At 41.3% G+C, this 18,869-nt stretch overlaps 2 protein-coding genes and 1 long non-coding RNA gene across 3 annotated transcripts; 1 reads left to right on the forward strand and 2 right to left on the reverse strand.

Moving 5' to 3' along the window:
* Positions 1-1,207: 1,207 nt before the first annotated feature.
* On the reverse strand, positions 1,208-3,099 carry LOC4340733 (protein trichome birefringence-like 19). Its single transcript, XM_015786534.3, has 2 exons — positions 2,485-3,099; positions 1,208-2,205 (listed from the first exon to the last, which is right to left on the reverse strand). The coding sequence occupies exons 1-2, from the start codon at positions 3,004-3,006 to the stop codon at positions 1,411-1,413; spliced, it is 1,317 nt and encodes a 438-aa protein (XP_015642020.1). The 5' UTR covers positions 3,007-3,099; the 3' UTR covers positions 1,208-1,410.
* A 9,404-nt stretch (positions 3,100-12,503) lies between these two features.
* Positions 12,504-13,351, reverse strand: LOC9267469 (uncharacterized). Its single transcript, XR_010741797.1, has 2 exons — positions 12,815-13,351; positions 12,504-12,741 (listed from the first exon to the last, which is right to left on the reverse strand). It is a non-coding gene; the product is annotated as an uncharacterized lncRNA (long non-coding RNA).
* Positions 13,352-14,821: 1,470 nt separating this feature from the next.
* Positions 14,822-17,109, forward strand: LOC9269933 (protein trichome birefringence-like 21). Its single transcript, XM_015787088.3, has 2 exons — positions 14,822-15,533; positions 16,059-17,109. Exons 1-2 carry the CDS (start codon positions 15,009-15,011, stop codon positions 16,848-16,850), a joined length of 1,317 nt encoding a protein of 438 aa, XP_015642574.1. The 5' UTR covers positions 14,822-15,008; the 3' UTR covers positions 16,851-17,109.
* Positions 17,110-18,869: the final 1,760 nt, after the last annotated feature.

Genomic DNA, 18,869 nt, shown 5'->3' on the forward strand with positions numbered 1-18,869 from the left:
TGCAGTTAGTTCTCAGCTCCTTGCACTGCACATACAATTGCTCATTAGGTCATGAATATCCAGAGTATTTGGAAGGTGACTGGGAAGCGAATTGTGCATCATATCCTACTTTCATCCACTTGCCATGAAACCCAAATGTTATTATCGGCGTGCTCCGTAGCTATCCAGTTCGGTTAGGGGGAGGCCATTTTCAAGAAAAAATGTTTTAAATCTTCATGCATGAAATGATTTCAAGTAAAAAAAATTCTGAAAAACTTGCGTGCTCGTTGTTGCAAACATTCTAAATAGTTCGAACAAATTCTGAAAACCTTATGATAATATTGCTTGTCGTGTTACATGTCCCTCCACAAATACAAAACGCCAAATTTAATTTACACGTAGAGGGATAAAAATAACAGATCAGACAAAAAAAAAAGTGCATCCTCACTCGTGGTTAAACTTGCTATTCTGCTATCTTCGTATACGCGTATGTAGGACGAATTTGTCCTTTTATGTTTCATGGAGGGATATATATTTTCTTCTGCATAGATAATTGATATTTAGGATAGTATTTTTTTGGGTGGTCCCTCAAGAGGATGTCCCCTCGTGTATCTTTTCTTCCAAATTCAATGTAAATAGTTATAAAAAATTTGATAATGTAGAGTATAGTAACATATAGCACTGCACCAAAAATCAAGTTAACAAATTTGATATACACATTGAGAAACAAAAATGACATATTAGGATATGAATACTACCACTACTATTCCTATCCGAATTTATCTTTTTTATATCTCATTGCATGAGTTAAGTTTGGACCTAAACTTTTGTACAGTGCTATATATGATATATGAATGTTGCCATTTTTTTCTATTTTCATAACTATTTAAATGGTTTGCAGACAAATGATGGGAGCCATGTTTGGATAATAGGTTTGGGATATGATTTCCCATCCTTGAAAGGATAAGTTTCAATTTTAGCTATCCATTCTTCTCACTCCATTTCATCATGTTCCTCCATTCATTTCCATTTTCCAATCCCACCTCTCGTAACTCATTATCCAAACACACCCTTAAGGTTTAAAACAGTTTCCCCGTTAAAGCCGTATGCAGAGAATTTTGATGATGACACAAGAAACCCACTTCCCGGATTGCGCACATATCCCAACTTGATCCACTTGTGCTAAAACTAAAAATGTGAACCTTACCTATCCAGCCCGGCGGCAGTATGAAGCTGAGATGATTGGCTAATTACTCGATTGTTAAAGCTTGAAAACTGCAATTGTTGATACGTCATTAGGCACATAAGTGATCAGAGTGGAATTCTACACATTGTGCACTCGAGCACTTGTAAAATTGATGGTCGAAATGGTGAACTGAACCTATTCTTTAATCCAATCAACAAGTAGTAGTCAAGAACAAACTACAAAGATCAAACAGAAACAGCTCCTGGTTGATGGAGCAGCAGCATCTGGAGCAGCATCTCGTTCCACACGTCGATGGGTCCAGGGAGGCACCAGTGCACGCAGTCGTTGTACAGCGTCACCTTCTCGTGCGCCCAGTGCCCGTATCTGCTCGGGTGCCCGTCCGGCCGGAGCACCATCGCCGCCGTCGTGTCCATCAGCAGCAGCCTCGCCGCGCTCCGCCCGCTCGCCATGGCCGCCCTCCTGAACTCCTCCACCTGCGCCGTGTGGAAGTCGAGGTCCAGCCCGGACATCCGCGTCTCGTTCGCCGTGGACGGCCGCGTGCGCCGGCAGTCGCCGCCCTTGTTCCACTCCCCGCCCTCGAAGTGCGACGTCGGCGACAGCGTGCGAACGATCGCCGTGCCGTTGAACACGCCGGCGCCGCCGGCGCCGGCGGCGAGCGCGCGCAGCGCGGTGCGGAACGCGGCGCGGAGGGAGTAGCGGAGCGTGAGGTCGGGGACGCCCGGGACGAGGCAGTAGTGGCAGCCGACGAGGCGGCCGCGCTCGTGGAACATGGACGGGCGGGTGAACCAGTTCGCCGCGGAGACGACGGCGTAGTCGAAGCCCGCCACGGCGACCGCCCAGGCGGCGTCCGGCTCGTCGAGGTAGAGGTCCCACAGCCCTCCGGCGGCGGGGTCCGACGACTGGTTCGCCGTCACGAGGTACGGCGACCAGAAGACGGCGATGGTGAAGTTGTGGGACCCGTAGTGCATCGTCCTGAACCCCGGATCCGTCGTCTTCGACACGTCCTTCGGGTACTCCACCTTCAAAAAAAAAAAACATCACAATTTAATTTTAAGCGGATTCATCCTGTACTTTGTGCAAAAGGATCGAAATTTTAACGCACATTAATCCTGTACTATGTACAAAATATCACCATTCGTACACGGATTCATCCTGTACTTTGTATACAAAAGATCACAATTTACGCGGATTAATTAATCCTGTACTTTGTGCGAAAAGATTACATTTCTTTTCGCGGATTGATCCTGATGAAAAAATATGTAAGAAAAAAAAATGTAGTACCAAAATATTTTGGTTACCTTGGAGAGGAGGCACATGAGCGACTGCATATGGTTCCTGGCGAGCGAGTCTCCGACGAACGCCATCGACTTGCCTCTGACGAGCTCCAAGAACGCCGCCGCGTCGAACCGCGGGAGCTCGCAGCGCTCCGGCCGCCACCGCCACCGGAGGAACCCGAGGTCGGGCCTCCCGTACTTCATGCAGTTCTGGTGCTCCTGGATCAACGGGCAGCTCTCGTTCGTGTAGTACGGCGCCGCGCCGCCGCCGTCGTCGGGCACCCACTCGCCGCGGAAGATGTCGCAGTCGCTCGGCACCCGCGCCACGGCGACGGCCGGTGGTGCGCGCCGCGCGCTCTCCGAGGAGTAACCGAACGGCAGCGACGCGACGCCGCTGATGGTGATAGCCTCGTATCTTCCGAGGAAAGAAGGGCGTCCCGCCGCCGTGAGGAGGAGGAGGACGACGGCGACGGCGGCGGCGGCGGCGAGCGCCGGGAGCGGCGACACCGCTCTGGGCCTGACGACCTGAAGCTTCTTCTTCGTCATTGGCAACGTGTAATATCTATCTACAGAAGCTGCCAAGCTGCAGCAATGGCGATCGATTTGACTGCGTCGCAGGTGAGACGGCGAGTTCGATCGCTGCAGCTAATAAATATCTGACCTCGGGTGGTCACGTCGTCGTTGCACTTTGACCGCATTCGAGAATCCAGCGGACAAAAATTAAGTGCGTAGTAATACTTAAAATGAAAAAAAAAGTTATTAGCACATGATTAATTAAGTTTTATTTATTTTAAATTTAAAAAGTAAGTTCATTTAGTATTTAGAAAAGTTTCTATATAAAATGTTTTCGTATCGACAATACCGTTTAACAGTTTGAATAACGTGGTAACAAAAACTAAACTGTGGAGAACGGGATAGCCGTATGGTCGGGTATTATTATTCCAGGGGTTTGGAGGCAATGTCCGGTTGGGTTCATGTGACGGCGGTGTGTTCTACGGGGTTTAAGGCAAAAAGTGCTCGCTTTGGTCCTGTTTAATTAGCGATCAGCGTGTATGGATGAGTAGTACTTCAGATCGTTCACGTGACGGGCAAGTGGATGATGGTGTCAGTCCCATTCGATTTTGATAAGCGCTAGCTTTGGGGAACAGAATCAATCTGAGCAATCGATAAAAAAGAAGTTTTGAATTGAGAGGCACGGGGAGGCGAAGGAAACGCTCAGAATGCAAAGGGAAAACACGCCAAAATGGGCCGGAAGATGAGGGTGCCGGCCGTGCGCGTGCGGTTCGTTCTGCAGGAGGCCATGGATGGAGATGGCATCAGTGTGTCATGCAAAGCGGAATCGAGCACCTCCGCACAACCCTGATGATTCGAAGCACTTGTAAAGAGCATGTTTCACACCGGTTTAGCTTCAGCTGAAACCCAACCAAATAGTTTTAGCTCCACCGAAAATAAAAATAAAGCTGTGTGGAAAGCTCTCACAAAATAAACTAGAGAGATGAAGCTAGGTTTAATCTGTTTTGTAACTCCACTTTAAACCTAACTTCTAAAGTTAAATTTAGAAATTAAAAGTCTACCAAACAAATCTAAAGTCTCTGTGTGTGTAGTATTTTGAGAGAGAGTATATCAGTTCTAGCGTGCGAACCAACGCGCGGGAACAAAGGCAAGCCGCATGTCAAGTACGAGCATCATGCGTTTTTGCTGTTAAAAAAAAAGGACATGATTCATGCGTGGATTTGCTGCTCTTTTCTTTTTTTCGGATGAGCTATATCTGTGTCGCATGTTTTTTTGTGAAAACAGTCGGATCTCTGCCGTTGATGATTTGATGTACGGTGGATAAACGCTTGAGGGATGCAGCTTTCCTTTTTATCGTTATTAATCCTTTGACTTTTTTTATTAGCATCGGATTTTTCCTATATGGATGATAACACGTTAGTTACATCATAGTTACATACTATTTACACTATAACTAGCATGGCGGCCCGCACAGATTGCGCGGCTAGCATCATTATATTTTCTCTCATATAATAGTATATATGTTTTCTTAATGTATTATTCAAATAAATTAAAATGACAGCATAATTTTAAATTTTGTACTAACTTTACGAAACTACTAATGTGTAATATTCATATTGTATTTTTATATACGTGTTAGTTATTAATTATTTTTAATATCAAATTTTAGTTATTTGTAAATTATATTCCTCTATGGACTCTAGACTCGTTTTTCAATATTTTTTAAATCCGAATTTTCATTATTTGTAAATTATATTTGTATATAGACTCTAGTCTCTTCTTCCAAAATTATTTATTTTTAATTCTAAGATTTTTATTATTTCTAATTGTATTTCTATGTGGACTCTAAACTCATCTTTCAATATTCTTTAATTTTTAGTTTCAAATTTTAGTTAGTTCTAAATTGTATTCCTATATTGACTTTAGACTTTTATTCCCATGTTTTGTTTAAATTTCAAATTTTAGTTATTTGTAAATTATATTTTTATACGGACTCTAAACTCTACTTTTAATTTTATTATATTTATTCCAAATTTTAGTTAGTTTTAAATTTCTATATGGACTCTATACTCTACGTCTAATATTCCTTATTTTTAATTCCAAATTTCTATTATTTCTTAATTGTATTTCTATATGGACTCTATACTCTTCTTTCAATATTCTTTATTTTTTAATTTCGAATTCAGTTATTTATAAATTATATTTCTATATGGATTCTAGTCTACTCTTCCAATATTCCTTATTTTTTAATTCTGAATTTCTATTATTTCTTAATTGTATTTCTATATGGACTCTATACTCTTCTTCTAATATTATTTATTTTTTAATTTCGAATTTCAGTTATTTATAAATTGTATTTCTATATGGACTCTAGTCTTCTCTTCCAATATTCCTTATTTTTAATTCCGAACTTCAACTCTTTCTAAATTGTACTATTTTCATATGGACTCTAGTCTTCTCTTCCAATATTCCTTATTTTTTAATTCCGAATTTCAACTCTTTCTAAATTGTATTTATATATGAACTCTAGTCTCCTCTTCTAATATTCCTTATTTTTTCAATTCCGAATTTTAGCTATTTCTAAATTGTATTTCTATATGAACTCTGCCTTTTCTTTTTCTCCGATTAATGTGAGAATTTCTAGATCATGAGAGCGAACGTGGAGACTCATTTTTCTATTCCTTTAATAATATAATAGATTACATATGTAATTTTAAAACTTACATATGTAATTTTCGGATTTACATATGTAATTTTGGGACTTACGTTACACATACACTAAAATTACATATGTAATTTATGTACTTACAATGTAAATACATGCTGACTACTTTTTGGTGAAAAATATAGCGTCATAAATATAGCTTACTCCCTTATTTTTTTCTCCTAATCCTTTGCCTACAAAGTTTGACTGACATATTCAACCCCAATAAGGCCCACTGCTGACTAATCCACTGGGCTGGCCTAGTCAGAGACGTGGAGCGCTCGGCCTAGTTTTTCTCCCGCCAGCTCCGCATCTGCTTCGGCCCGTGGGCTGACGTCGTGTTGATCAACCCGCCCACAGGTTTGCTTGTCCGAGAACGCTAATTAGCGTTCAGTCGCGCGCCCCCTCCCCCGCGCGCGCGCGACTGGACGCGTGTCGCGCGCGGGAGGAGGGTGGAGGACGGCGCGTGGAATTTTTTTGAGAAAATTCTCTATATACCCCTGAAAATTTACTCAATCCCTTCAATACACCTGAATTTGACATCATCCCTTATATACCCCTGAGTTTTCATTTTGATCTCCTCTATACCCATCTCCGTTAGTTGACCATTAGTTGACCGTTAAATATTTTAAAATGACTATATTACCCATCCTATACATATGTGGTACCTACCCAATAAATTTTCATATGAAAAAATTAACTTATACAAAATACAAGCAATATAATCATTTAATGCCCAACTTAAAAAATAAAACTTATTATTATTTATTTTTTAAAAATTATGATTAAATCCATACATTAGTTTCACCAAAAAATTAAGAGCAAAAACTAAATGTTATTTAGGTTTAATTTTTTGGGAAGATATACGAAATTCATCAAATTTGATCTGAAATTTATTTAAAATTTTTTAATTTGTTTTCTAATTTGTGATAAACTAATTACACCCCCTTTGTTTTTTCACAACGAATCTTTTTTCACTAAATATTTGTTGAAAAGTAATTTTCAAATTTTATGCAGAACTTTTTTTACAATAAATCTTTTTTATTTTAATGAAATAATGTTTTATTTTTAAAAATTCATAACAAATATTTAGTAATTTATTCCTTATTGATTTTCACATCACAAATAATTTACACATAAAACATTTCTAGCTTTTAACAATATACCAAGGACAATAAATTAATTTCTACAATTACTAACGGTCAAATTAATGGTCAACTAACGGAATGGGTATATAAGGGATCGGAATAAAAACTCAGGGGTATATAAGAGATCAAACAAATTTCAGGGGCGTAGAAGGGACTGGGTGAAATTACATGGGCATGTAGGGAATTGGCCCAATTTTTTTTGGACGGTTTCTTTTTTCTTTTTTCTGTTTTTTTCTTTCTTTTTTTTTGTTTTTTCTGTTTTTTTCTTTTCGTATCTTTTTCAGTTATTTTTGTTTTATACATACGTTTACAAACTTTGTATACACCTATACAAACTTTATATACGTCTATATAAAGTTTGTATACGGGTATATACAAACTTTGTATACGTGTATACAAAGTTTATATATGTATATTTTTTTTATTTTTATACATACACGTAAATAAAAACCTAAAACTTTTGTATATGCATATATAATATATACAAACTTTGTATACACGTATACAAAGTTTATATATGTGTGTATTTTTTTATTTTTATACATACACGTATATAAAAAAACCAAAAATACACGTATACAAAGTTTGTATACATGTATATAAATTTTGTATACATCATATATAAACTTTGTATATGTGTATATATACATATAAAAACAATTATAATAGTACTAGTATTACAGGTAGAAATAATAATGTAGTGATAGTAGTATTAGTATTAGTAGTATTGTAGCAGTAGTTGTTGTACTAATGGACTGACAGGCAGGACTGACCGCGCGGGTGCAGGCCCGCGCGGCTGGTCGCCGATCAGCCACACCCATGGTTGTCGTCCGATTTACGGCCCTCCTAACCCGAAATGATACCGATTTTATCTAGTCAGATCAGTGTCGTCGTGTACATATTTTTTTTTCCAAATTACACAAAGCGTCTGTCAACACACATGCAGACAAGCACATTGGCTATTTGGCTCCTCTCTTCTGTATCCAGCATCTTTTATGTCTAAATCCATTTTCCCCTAACACGTGTTATCCAACATCCTTTATGTCTAAATCTTATTTTTCCCTATCACACGATATTCCCCAACCCAGCGTCGTATACGTTTCTTAATTTTTTTTTCTCCGATTACATGGATGTACCATCTAACACATACTCATATAGATGAATACCAACAGTAAATCTCTAAAGCCACTAAATTTCTATGGAAAGTGCAATACATATACTAGGTTAATCCATGCATAACTCACCACCACACCCCACTAGTGACTAATGCAAATATAGTCCAAGCGTTATGTATGTATAGTTATGTATAATTTTATTTTCTATCTGGATTATTAGAGTATTTAATTTTGAAAAGTCTTCAAGATTAAATTTGACCATGGATGTCTTAAAAATATATTGAGCAAATTTCAAAATACCTGATGTTTTGTGGTTAATTGCATAAAAACCCGGTATTACGATTAGTGCCACCTGACCCCATCTATTATGGTTCAAAAGTTTCACAAAACATAGAGTGTGTTGGTTTTATAAAACATTTAGACTATAAAACCCGTGGTTACGTGTTACAATTCATAACACATGTGATTTTCTGTAACTCTGACCATAAAACGTGAGCTTTCATTTTTAAAATATGTATAAAAATATAACATATCTGGATAAGTCCAATTTTACACTAATAACATAATATTTTTTATTTTTTGAGGACAAATATATAGGTGTAAAACATTAAGCTAAAACAACTATAGCATGTAGACTTGGAAAACAAAGATTGCTATATAGGTTTTTGTCGATGTTTGATGTCGCGAATCCGGTATTTGCATAGTATGGGGATTGTTGAAACTAGGATATATGCGAAACTGAGGTAAAAAAACATAGACAGGGATTTTTATACAGATTTGGGCCCCTGATTTTGTCAGGTAATAGCCCTACATCCTATTGGCCGAAGCCGGTCGTTACTCTTATTCATCATAATCACACTAGTACAATATTTGGGGTAGCCTATCTAACTGTTGTCGACATAACGGACTGAAATATCATCACGTAGTCGACAACAGAGTAGTCTTCCTCCTCAAATCTGTGCCCGACGAGATCAGAGATAGCGCTAGATTCCTCTCTTTGGTTCCCGTAGGTACCATATGGGGTTTTCCTAGGCTTATCTCTGATGTCGATATCTGGCAGCTTGTCTTGGCGTATGTAGGCTTGTATTGGCTTGTGGCTTCTGTTGTTCCGTGTCCCCTCTCCTCCTAGGGGGTCTTGTATTATACCCATAGGTGTCCCCTTGTCCAAGTAGAACTAGGGAGACCAATATGGATACAAGTCCTTGTCGTTTCCATGTAGAATTCTATTCATCCTTCCTTATGCGAAACTCCTTCTATATACGAAGGTTGTATTCGTATAAAACATAGTATGTGGTGGGTCCTGCCGAGATTTAGTCAACTACTATTAGGTATATGGTATCTATAACCCTGACAGTTTTGAAAAGAAATACAATGTTAAGTACACACTAAGATGTAAAATATATTTTTAGCTCTCTTGAAAGTGGGAACAGCATAGTGTTTAACTCATGAGATATAATAAACCTATTATTTTAACCACTCATAATTTGCATTCAAAGCAAATCCGGCATTAAGTGGGCTTCCCAACCGGCACCAATCCGGTTTTCTTAGTAATGGTACTGTGACACAAACAGACGTACTATTACAAGCGTATTTCCCTTGTAAGAGTTCAGTTTCAATTATTTATTTCGTTAAGCCAACATAACAAGCCATCAATTACCGCCGTAGCGTTAGCACGTGCATATATAGCACTTAATCACTATACTTAAAACCAGATTAACGGTTAAATATTGTAATTAGGAGCTACGATAATTGGATTAAGGTCTGATAAACATATTTAATCATTAGGATTATCAAGGCTTAATTAACTTACATAGGAAGGATTAATGGTTAATTACTGTACTTAACAGTTTGGGTTGTGACATATGCCGTCTTCTAATGATTTCCACCCAAGATGTGGAAATATTCTTTTGTTAAGTAAACTAGATGGATACCCGCGCATTACTACGGGAGAATTGTGTAATAAAATATATAATTTTATCATCCTTAAAAGGATATCTGGAGGTACCATATTTTCCAGTGTAAAGTTTGGTACCTTCAGGTACTAATTACCTAAGTTAGCAAAAATTTTAGCGTAAAGTTTAGATATATACCTCAAGGTACTTTTTCAAATATTGTATGATTTTTCTAATAAAATAGTATATATGAGTTGTAAAATTTTATTTCTTACTTTATTATTATACATTTTTTTCTTTTATGTGCTTATATATGTTGTACCTTGATAAATTATCCAAAGGATACAAATGAGTGTGTTGTATGAGGAGGCTTTTGGGGAGAAAAGGGTGTAATTTGTACCCCTAATGAATCATTCAAAGACAAAATCAATTGAGATGATATGGCTTTACGAGAGAAGAGAGAATTAGCATTAACATTTAGTAGGGATGAATTTAATAGATATATATATGTTTAGGTTGTTAGTAAATAGCCTAAATTATGATAAAATTATGACAGAGTTGTACCTGAGACGATTTCAATATTAGAATCACCTTAAGTGGAGTTATTACTTGGTTTGACTCATTTTTATTGTTTACATACATTTTTAGTTCCTCTACTTACTACTCCCTCCGTTTCACAATGTAAGTCATTCTAGCATTTTCCACAATTATATTGATGTTAATAAATCTATATAGATACTATCAATATAATTGTGAAAAATGCTAAAATGACTTACATTGTGAAATGGAGGGAGTACGATATTTACGTTAAAAGCACTTTATAATGATACATGTTGCTTTGGGTGCACCAAATGTGTTGTTAGGTGCAGTGATTGAGTTGCTTTCCGGTGTGGTCTTTAGTGTTGACACAGTGGTTGTTGGTGTCGTGAGTTCTGATTTTCTGAAGTTTTTTTTCTCTTGATTTACTAACATAACTAGCCATGTTGTCACGCTTTACGCGACTTTAAATGCCCGTATAATAACCCTGCATATATGGTCCATTATATATATGATAAGAAGGTGGTTACAAATTTTGAAATCTTACTTCATTTAAAGACTATAGGCCGTGTTTAGTTCTTTTGGCAAAAAAAAAGTTGACGTATACGAACACATATTTGAAGTATTAAACGTAGACTAATAACAAAACAAATTACAGATTGCGTCTGTAAACTGCGAGACAAATCTATTAAGCCTAATTAATCCGTCATTAGCAAATTTTTAATGTAGCACCACGTTGTCAAATCATGGTGTAATTAGGCTCAAAAGATTTATTTCGAAATTTACATGCAAACTGTGCAATTGGTTTTTTTCATCTATATTTAATACTCCATGTTGTGTCCAAACATTTGATGTGACTGAAAAGTTTAAAGTTTAAAGGGAACTAAACACAGCCAACATTGCAAATCCAAACTCAACAAATTGTATCTGTAGTGCTGATACAAAGAGTACAACATTTCTTTTCCGATGCCAATGCAGAATAAGGCATATAGTATGTTCTAAGCTTAAATGTTGAGTTGTGTACATCTAATAGATGGTAAAGAACTTAGAGTAACTCTCTAGGCAATCATGGAGCCAAATCATTTTGGTCTTTTGGGCTTATGAAATAAAGGAGAAGTTAGCAAACGTTAGAATTTATAATGTGCATATATATTTGAAAGGCTAAAATCCAAATCCATAGACAGGGAAGGATGATAAGAGACATGACACAATCGAATTAAGCAGCTGGGAATGAGACCTTGGGCCTGTTTGGGAGAGCTTAAGATTCTAAGAAGCAGCTGACTGGTAGCCAGCTTCTGAGAATCTAGAAAGGCTTCTAGTTTATTTTATGGATTCTATAACTACAGATTCTCAAAATTTAGACCAAAAGATGACTGTTTGGGGGGAGCTTCTGATTCTGGAAGAAGCTACAACAGCTAACTCCCCCAAACAGGCCCCTTGACTGTTCTTTCGTAGAAATCAGTACTAGCACAATAGAGACAAAGACTATGGTGGTGACCGTCCATGAAAGGAATTATTCCGAGGTTACAACATGTTAATAGAACAAACCATTGATTCAGAAATAGTATAAAAACAAACTAAATTGGTATGAACCTCTCCAAAAGTAATGAGGCAATTAACATAATACTCCTATGTTACTAACTGCAACTCTAGTTGAAACTTCATGTTAATTTATTCTATCCTCCAGTTGCACCAACTACAGTTATGTCCATTGTTATATTCTTTACAGCAGCACTAAAACATCGTTGCTACGGTATACCTGAAATTAATTAACCGAGGAAATAAATTAGATTACCATTTAATTTGGAAATGTGGCAGCCTATTCAATTTGTATAATTTATGGAATTATCACCAGTTCAACATGGCCCTTTACTGAAATGTTTTGTATAAGCATCAATCAATGATTGATTGCAATGATAAGGAGTTAGGAATAAGTTCATTTGAGGTCCCTTAAATTGTCAACGAATCCGATTTTCATCCTTCCACCGAAAAACCAGATACAATGGGTCCCTCAACTGTCAAACCCGGTGCACTATAGGTCCCATGGCGGTCTGGATGGAGGTTTTAGCTGACGTAGCGCCTACGTGTGGCTAATTTGACTCGGTCTTCATCTGACGTGGCGCTTACATGGCAATTCGATCCAAAAAATAATAAAACTTATGGGACCCACATGTCAGTTTCACACACAATAATAAAAAAATGGTGGGGTCAACGTGGGCCCCACCTGTCATTCTCAATCCCTTCCTCTTCTTCCCCTCTCTCTATATCTCCCCTCTGCTCCCTCCTCTCGCCGGCGCAGATAAGGACGACGTGGAGAGGCGTGGCCTCCTCCACTCCCGCCCCCATGGGCCTAACGCCGGCGGCCGCCGCACCTCAGATGAACAAAATATGGTTATCCACCAAAGTTGAACATGAGGCTAGACAAGTTCTATAAAATGTACTCACGGTCAGGCGGAGGCCGTAAGTGGAAGCGGAGTGGAAGCACAAGTTGCTATACGTGACGAAGAGGCCCTTTCCGCCTCCATCTCCATATGACCATCTCCCCTCCCAATCTGCCGCCATATTCCCCTCCGCGTCTCCCTTTTGTCTTTGCTTCACCGTGCCTCCTAGTGGCGAATTAGGGATGGAGACAGGTAGAAGCATTGGAGTCACCAGCACGAAAGGAGGCAGAGGTGTTGACCTTCCCCATTGCGAGGAATAGGGAGCAAAGAAGATGGAAGGACACCAGATCTGCAGCTTCTGTCGGAGATGGATAGGAGGAGGTCATGGTAGTGCCACTGAAGATGGGGAAGAGAAGACATCGATGGGGATGGCGAGGAAACGACAGTGGGGATGGGGAGGAGGAGGCTGTGGCAGGGGTGGAGGAGGATGAGGGGATGGGGTTGGAGAGGATACGGTGGCGGGGCTCCAGGGATGTGGAGACGGCGGTGCAGTGGCGCCCGGGATGGAAAGGCGGCGTGGCGCCTGCAAGGAGAGGAGGGGTCGCAGCCTAGCTAGCAACACCGTGAACGACAAAATGCGATTTTTTTTCCCCTAGCAGGGACGTGGAAGGACTTCCTTGAAAAAAGAAGTTTCGTGAAGGATCACGAGAAGGTTTCATCAGTTGAAGGATCGGATGGTTTGCATCATCCGGAATCGAAATCGAACGACCCATGTTTGTTAGATGACGTTCAGTACTACCCGTCCCAAAATAATTATAATTTCGGAATATATTAAGGTTTGAAAAGTGAGACTATGATGTCCATCATTAATCGGTGTATAGATAAAAGTAGGAGGGTTTTTGAGGATATAATAGGAAGAAATTTGAATGAAAAGTGATTGATAGAACAATTAGTACTCTATTGTGAAAATTATTTTGAGACAAATTTGAATCCTACAAAAATACAATTATTATGGGACAGAGGTAGTACTTTCCCTACTTTCGATTTTCTTTTCTTTTCTTTTTAATGAAATGGAGGTAATTCCCTAATGTTTTCGGAAAGAAAAAAAAGGAAACGATGAAAGCCTATACTATCTCCTTTTTTTAATAGATAATGCCATTGAATTTGTCACACGTTTTACCATTTGTCATATTAAAAAGAATTATGTAATTATAATAAGCATACTTATATCTTATACATTTACATAATTTTTTGGAATAAGTCGAATGGTCAGACATATGCTCAAAAGTTAACGACATCGTGTATTAGAAAACGGAGGTACTATACTGAGTAAATTGTATTGGCGGTACACAAACTTGTTAGATAGGTGTAATTTAGTATATAAACTTGTAAAATGCTCGTTTCAGTACACGAACTTGTCTAGTTCGTACGAACGAAGACCAAAATAACTTAGTAATGTTAATTTTACAAAGCTGATGTTGATTAGGATGTGACGTGTGTACGTGTAGTGATTATGCATAAGAAATGCAATATTTATAAATTTGGTCTCTACTTTATCCTTCATCGTGGAAATGATGAATTTCATATATTTCTAACCCTTACATCATTGCTCGGATTTTTTAATCTTTTTCTACTATCACTATATTATATTCTATTTTTACTAAAGAGGTGTATGTCTAATAGCAATCTTCTCAGATATATGTTTACATAGTATCCTAATCTGCTTCTAAATCAATAAGATTAGCCATGTAGTGTCCTTTCCGCCTTCCTCCACATGCACCATACAATTTCATACACTAAAACGAGTATTTTACAAGTTTATGCACTAAATTACACTCACCTAACAAATACAATTTACTCTACTATAATACTCACTTGACCATCAATCTAATCATGACTTTGAGTCATTTCCGATCTAACTTTTTACCATGAAAGCTTTACCGTCACAGTGTAGCCGTGAAACACGCCCAGTACACTCACATGCACCCAACTCAACTGCCCCCAGGAACCAATGGCCACAATGCGACAAGAGTGAAGATGCAGCAACGACATGACCTGCTCCATCCATCTCTACGGAAGTATCTTTTACTCCCACTCAACTCTCAGCTAGCTCCGCAGCACGAGTCTCAGTTTCACCCCCTTTGCTCACCCGCGGCGCAGACGCCATTGCTGCAATGCTGCTGCTGCTGCTGCTGCTAGCTTAAAGCTGCTTGGTTTTGCTTCTGTAATCTGTACCACGTTGCTGGCCATCGCCGATAATGAAGATGCTCCTGTTCGCTAGCCGCGCCGCCTTGTCCCTCACGGCGGCGCTCGCCGTCGCCGTCGTCGTGCTACTCACGGCGTCGTCGCGCTCGCGCCGCCCTTCTTTCCTCCGAAGGTACGAGCCCACCGTCGTCGCGACGTCGCTGCCGTCCGCGGCGCCTCCTGCTTATTCCAGGAGCGCGCCGCCGTCGCCGACACCCCTCGCCGTCGTGGCGCGGGTGCCGAGGGACTGCGACATCTTCCGCGGCGAGTGGGTGCCCGCCGCCGACGGCGACGACGACGGCGCGGCGCCGTACTACACGAACGCGACGTGCGGGGAGATCCAGGAGCACCAGAACTGCATGAAGTACGGGAGGCCGGACCTCGGGTTCCTGCGGTGGCGGTGGCGGCCGGAGCGGTGCGAGCTGCCGCGGTTCGACGCGGCGGCGTTCATGGAGGTGGTGAGGGGCAGGTCGATGGCGTTCGTCGGCGACTCGCTCGCCAGGAACCATATGCAGTCCCTCATGTGCCTCCTCTCCAAGGTAACCAAAACATTTTGACACATTTGTTGGCACAAATTACGGGATTAATCCGCGTAAAAATGTGATGTTTTGTGGGAAAGCACAAGTAAGTGTGGTGGATACATGACTTCACACACCCATTAGATTTTTTTACTGAAAGAATAGTTAACTGTAAATATAAGCACCCATGTCAAATCAAAATTTAAATTTAGGTGGACTGTCTCCACCATAAGGAACAAGAACCTAATCAGTTAAGTTATACTCACTTCGTACACACCCATTATATTTTAAATTATAGTATCTACGGATATTATGTAAATGTAGATAACTTTCAAATAATTTATTGAGAGTTGGGATGTTTCATTGATTTCATCTCCTAAATATATGGTAGGAGGCGTATTCGTGAAAATATAAGTATGAGTATTGTGTTACTTATGTTGTGACATACGTGCATATGCATCTATGGTGTAATCGAAGAGAAAAAAATGACGTTTGCACAAATTACTGGATTAATCTGCCTAAAAATATCACCGTTTTTGTTTGCAGGTGGAGAACCCCAAAGATGTATCGACGACGAAGGACCCAGAGTTCAGGACGGTGCGCTACGAGTCCCACAACTTCACCGTCGCCGCCTTCCGGTCGCCGTATCTCGTGACGGCGAACCAATCGTCGGACCCCGCCGGCGGGATGTGGGACCTCTACCTCGACGAGCCGGACGCCGCCTGGGCCACCGCCGTGGCGGGCTTCGACTACGTCGTCGTCTCCACGGCCAACTGGTTCAACCGGCCGACCATGTTCCACGAGGCCGGCCGCCTCGTCGGCTGCCACCACTGCCTCGTCCCCGGCGTCGCCGACCTCAAGCGCACCTACTCCCTGCGCGCCGCGTTCCGCACCGCGCTGCGCGCGCTCACCGCCGGCGCCGGCGGCGCCGGCTTCGACGGCACGGTGATCGTGCGCACGCTGTCGCCGACGTCGCACTTCGAGGGCGGGGAGTGGAACAAGGGCGGCGACTGCCGGCGCACGCGGCCGACCGCGGCGCGGATGGCTGGGCTGGACCTCGACTTCCACACGGTGCAGGTGGAGGAGTTCAGGAGGGCGGAGGCGGCGGCGGCGGCGGCGAGCGGTGGCGCGGCGAGGCTGCTGCTGATGGACACGACGGCGGTGATGGTGGCGCGGGCGGACGGGCACCCGAGCAGGTACGGGCACTGGGCGCACGAGAAGGTGACGCTGTACAACGACTGCGTGCACTGGTGCCTGCCTGGACCCATCGACGTGTGGAACGAGATGCTGCTCCAGATGCTGCTGCTTCATCACCGATCAGGAGAGTTTTCTGTTTGATCTTGTTGATTTCTTGAGTACATATGCTGCTGCTGAAATTAAAGAATGGAAACAGATAGTGTAATTTTCATATTTTTAGCTCTTCGAACTGTTAGCAAATAGAAGTAGCAACCAAACATTATCTGTATCAATGGTATATGGTGGAGTTCACAGAATATGATACACATTGGTGTCCGATCTTATACCTACCCTACGAGATACGAATGTAATATACACTTCCTCTATCAAAAATACCAACTTTTGTACACGATTTAATTTATTTGGGATGAAGAGAAGATATCAATCCTGATACATATTCATACCAGGTCTAACGCTCGTCAGTACCAGATCTGGTACCCCATCGGTGCCAGTTGGTACTAGCTAATACCTATTGATACCCTCCACCATGCACTGCACTGGACACATTACGAGTGCGGCGTCATCCCTCGCACAGTCGCACCGGGCGCCCGTTGTTGCCGGCTCTTCTCCGTGGCGGGCAGGGACGCCGGATCCGTGACCTTCGGCTGCTTCACACACTCCACGCGCCAAGTGCCCCGCCACCTGCACTCGCCGCGCCGTCGCCCGTGTAGCAGCCCTCCCCGCCGCCTCCTGCTGCCGCACACCCTCTGCCCCGCCACTTGGACTCCACCGCTCGCGCCACAGCCCTCTGCGCCACCGCCCGCCACTGCTCACCCTCTGCCCTGCCGCTGGGACACACCGCTCGCCCGCGCCGCAGCTCTCTGCGTCGCCGCCTGTCGCGCCTCACGGCCCTGATCCGGCCACAGCGATGTAGATCCCCGCCCTTCCTTGCCGGCGAGCGTCCCCTGTGGCTACCGGCTCGCTGCACGTCGTTCTGTCTCCCTCGTGTCGGAGATAGTGCAGCGCCGCGTTTTGGCCCTACTGCCATCTCAGCTCCTCGCACGGTTCTCCGGCGGCAGCAAGGCATAGAGGGGGTGGGAGTGCAGGCGGCGGCGACGGTTAGGGTTTGCCCCAAGTCACCCGCGCGAGGGGTGACACAGGGAGAGAGAGACTTTTTTAAGACGGTTTAGGGAGAGAGAAGATAGTAAAGGAGACAAAGTTTAAACGGAGTTGACATAAAATTGAACTGTAGCTAGTGCGATGGAATTCTTTTTTCTTTTGTTAAGTAGTTAATTAGGTGCTTTTGGTGTTCTGGGTGCACCAATGGTGTTACTAACTTCTAGGTCCACTGTTTGAGGTTCTTTCCGGTACGCGCTTGGTGTCGAGGTATTGGTGCAGTGGTGCTACTGTTGTGAGATGAGACCATTTAAATTGTTTTTTTCCTGCTTTACTAATTTAATACTGGTGGGAATAGGTAGTTGTACTACCAGTTTAGTTCATTGAGAGCAAATAGAATAGCAAACTATAAACCCGCTATAAACACATATAAAAATATAAGAGGAAGAGAATTTATAGCCAACTATAACACATGTTCTAAGACATTGTGTGCGTAAAAGGTAGACCAAATATTAGTGGTATAGTATACATTTATAAATAACTATTAATAAATATGTTATTAGATTGGTTATATATGATTTGTAGGTAGTGGTTGACTACAGTATTAAGCTTGCTTAAATAACCATACTATTTTTTCCCCTTCGATCAAAGGGACAAAATTTTCTTTTGCATTATGCCATGTGCATTATTTGCCTATTTGCCCTAATATATAGTACTTTGCTTACTAGTAGCTCTCAATTCAAGATAATGTTCCCCAAAGGCGCTAATCAAAATACTAATAGTACTAGACTTGTACTGATAGTCTGACACCATCATCGATCCCCTTGCCTTCACGTGGCCGATCTACAGTACTCATCTGTGGACAGTGGACACAGGATCCAAACGCCAAGGCATTTTTTACACCAAGGTGCGTATATGCACCTGCGCATATGCACGCGATCCAACCAATAGTTGGAGAAAAAAATAGCAAAATTTCATAAGAATGACTACGATGATAAATTTTAAATTTTGATTTTAATATCTTATAATAATTTTATTATACTTTATTTTTATATTGTTTATTCA

The sequence above is a fragment of the Oryza sativa genome, chromosome 6, assembly GCF_034140825.1.
Source record: "Oryza sativa Japonica Group chromosome 6, ASM3414082v1".
NCBI lineage: Eukaryota > Viridiplantae > Streptophyta > Magnoliopsida > Poales > Poaceae > Oryza > Oryza sativa.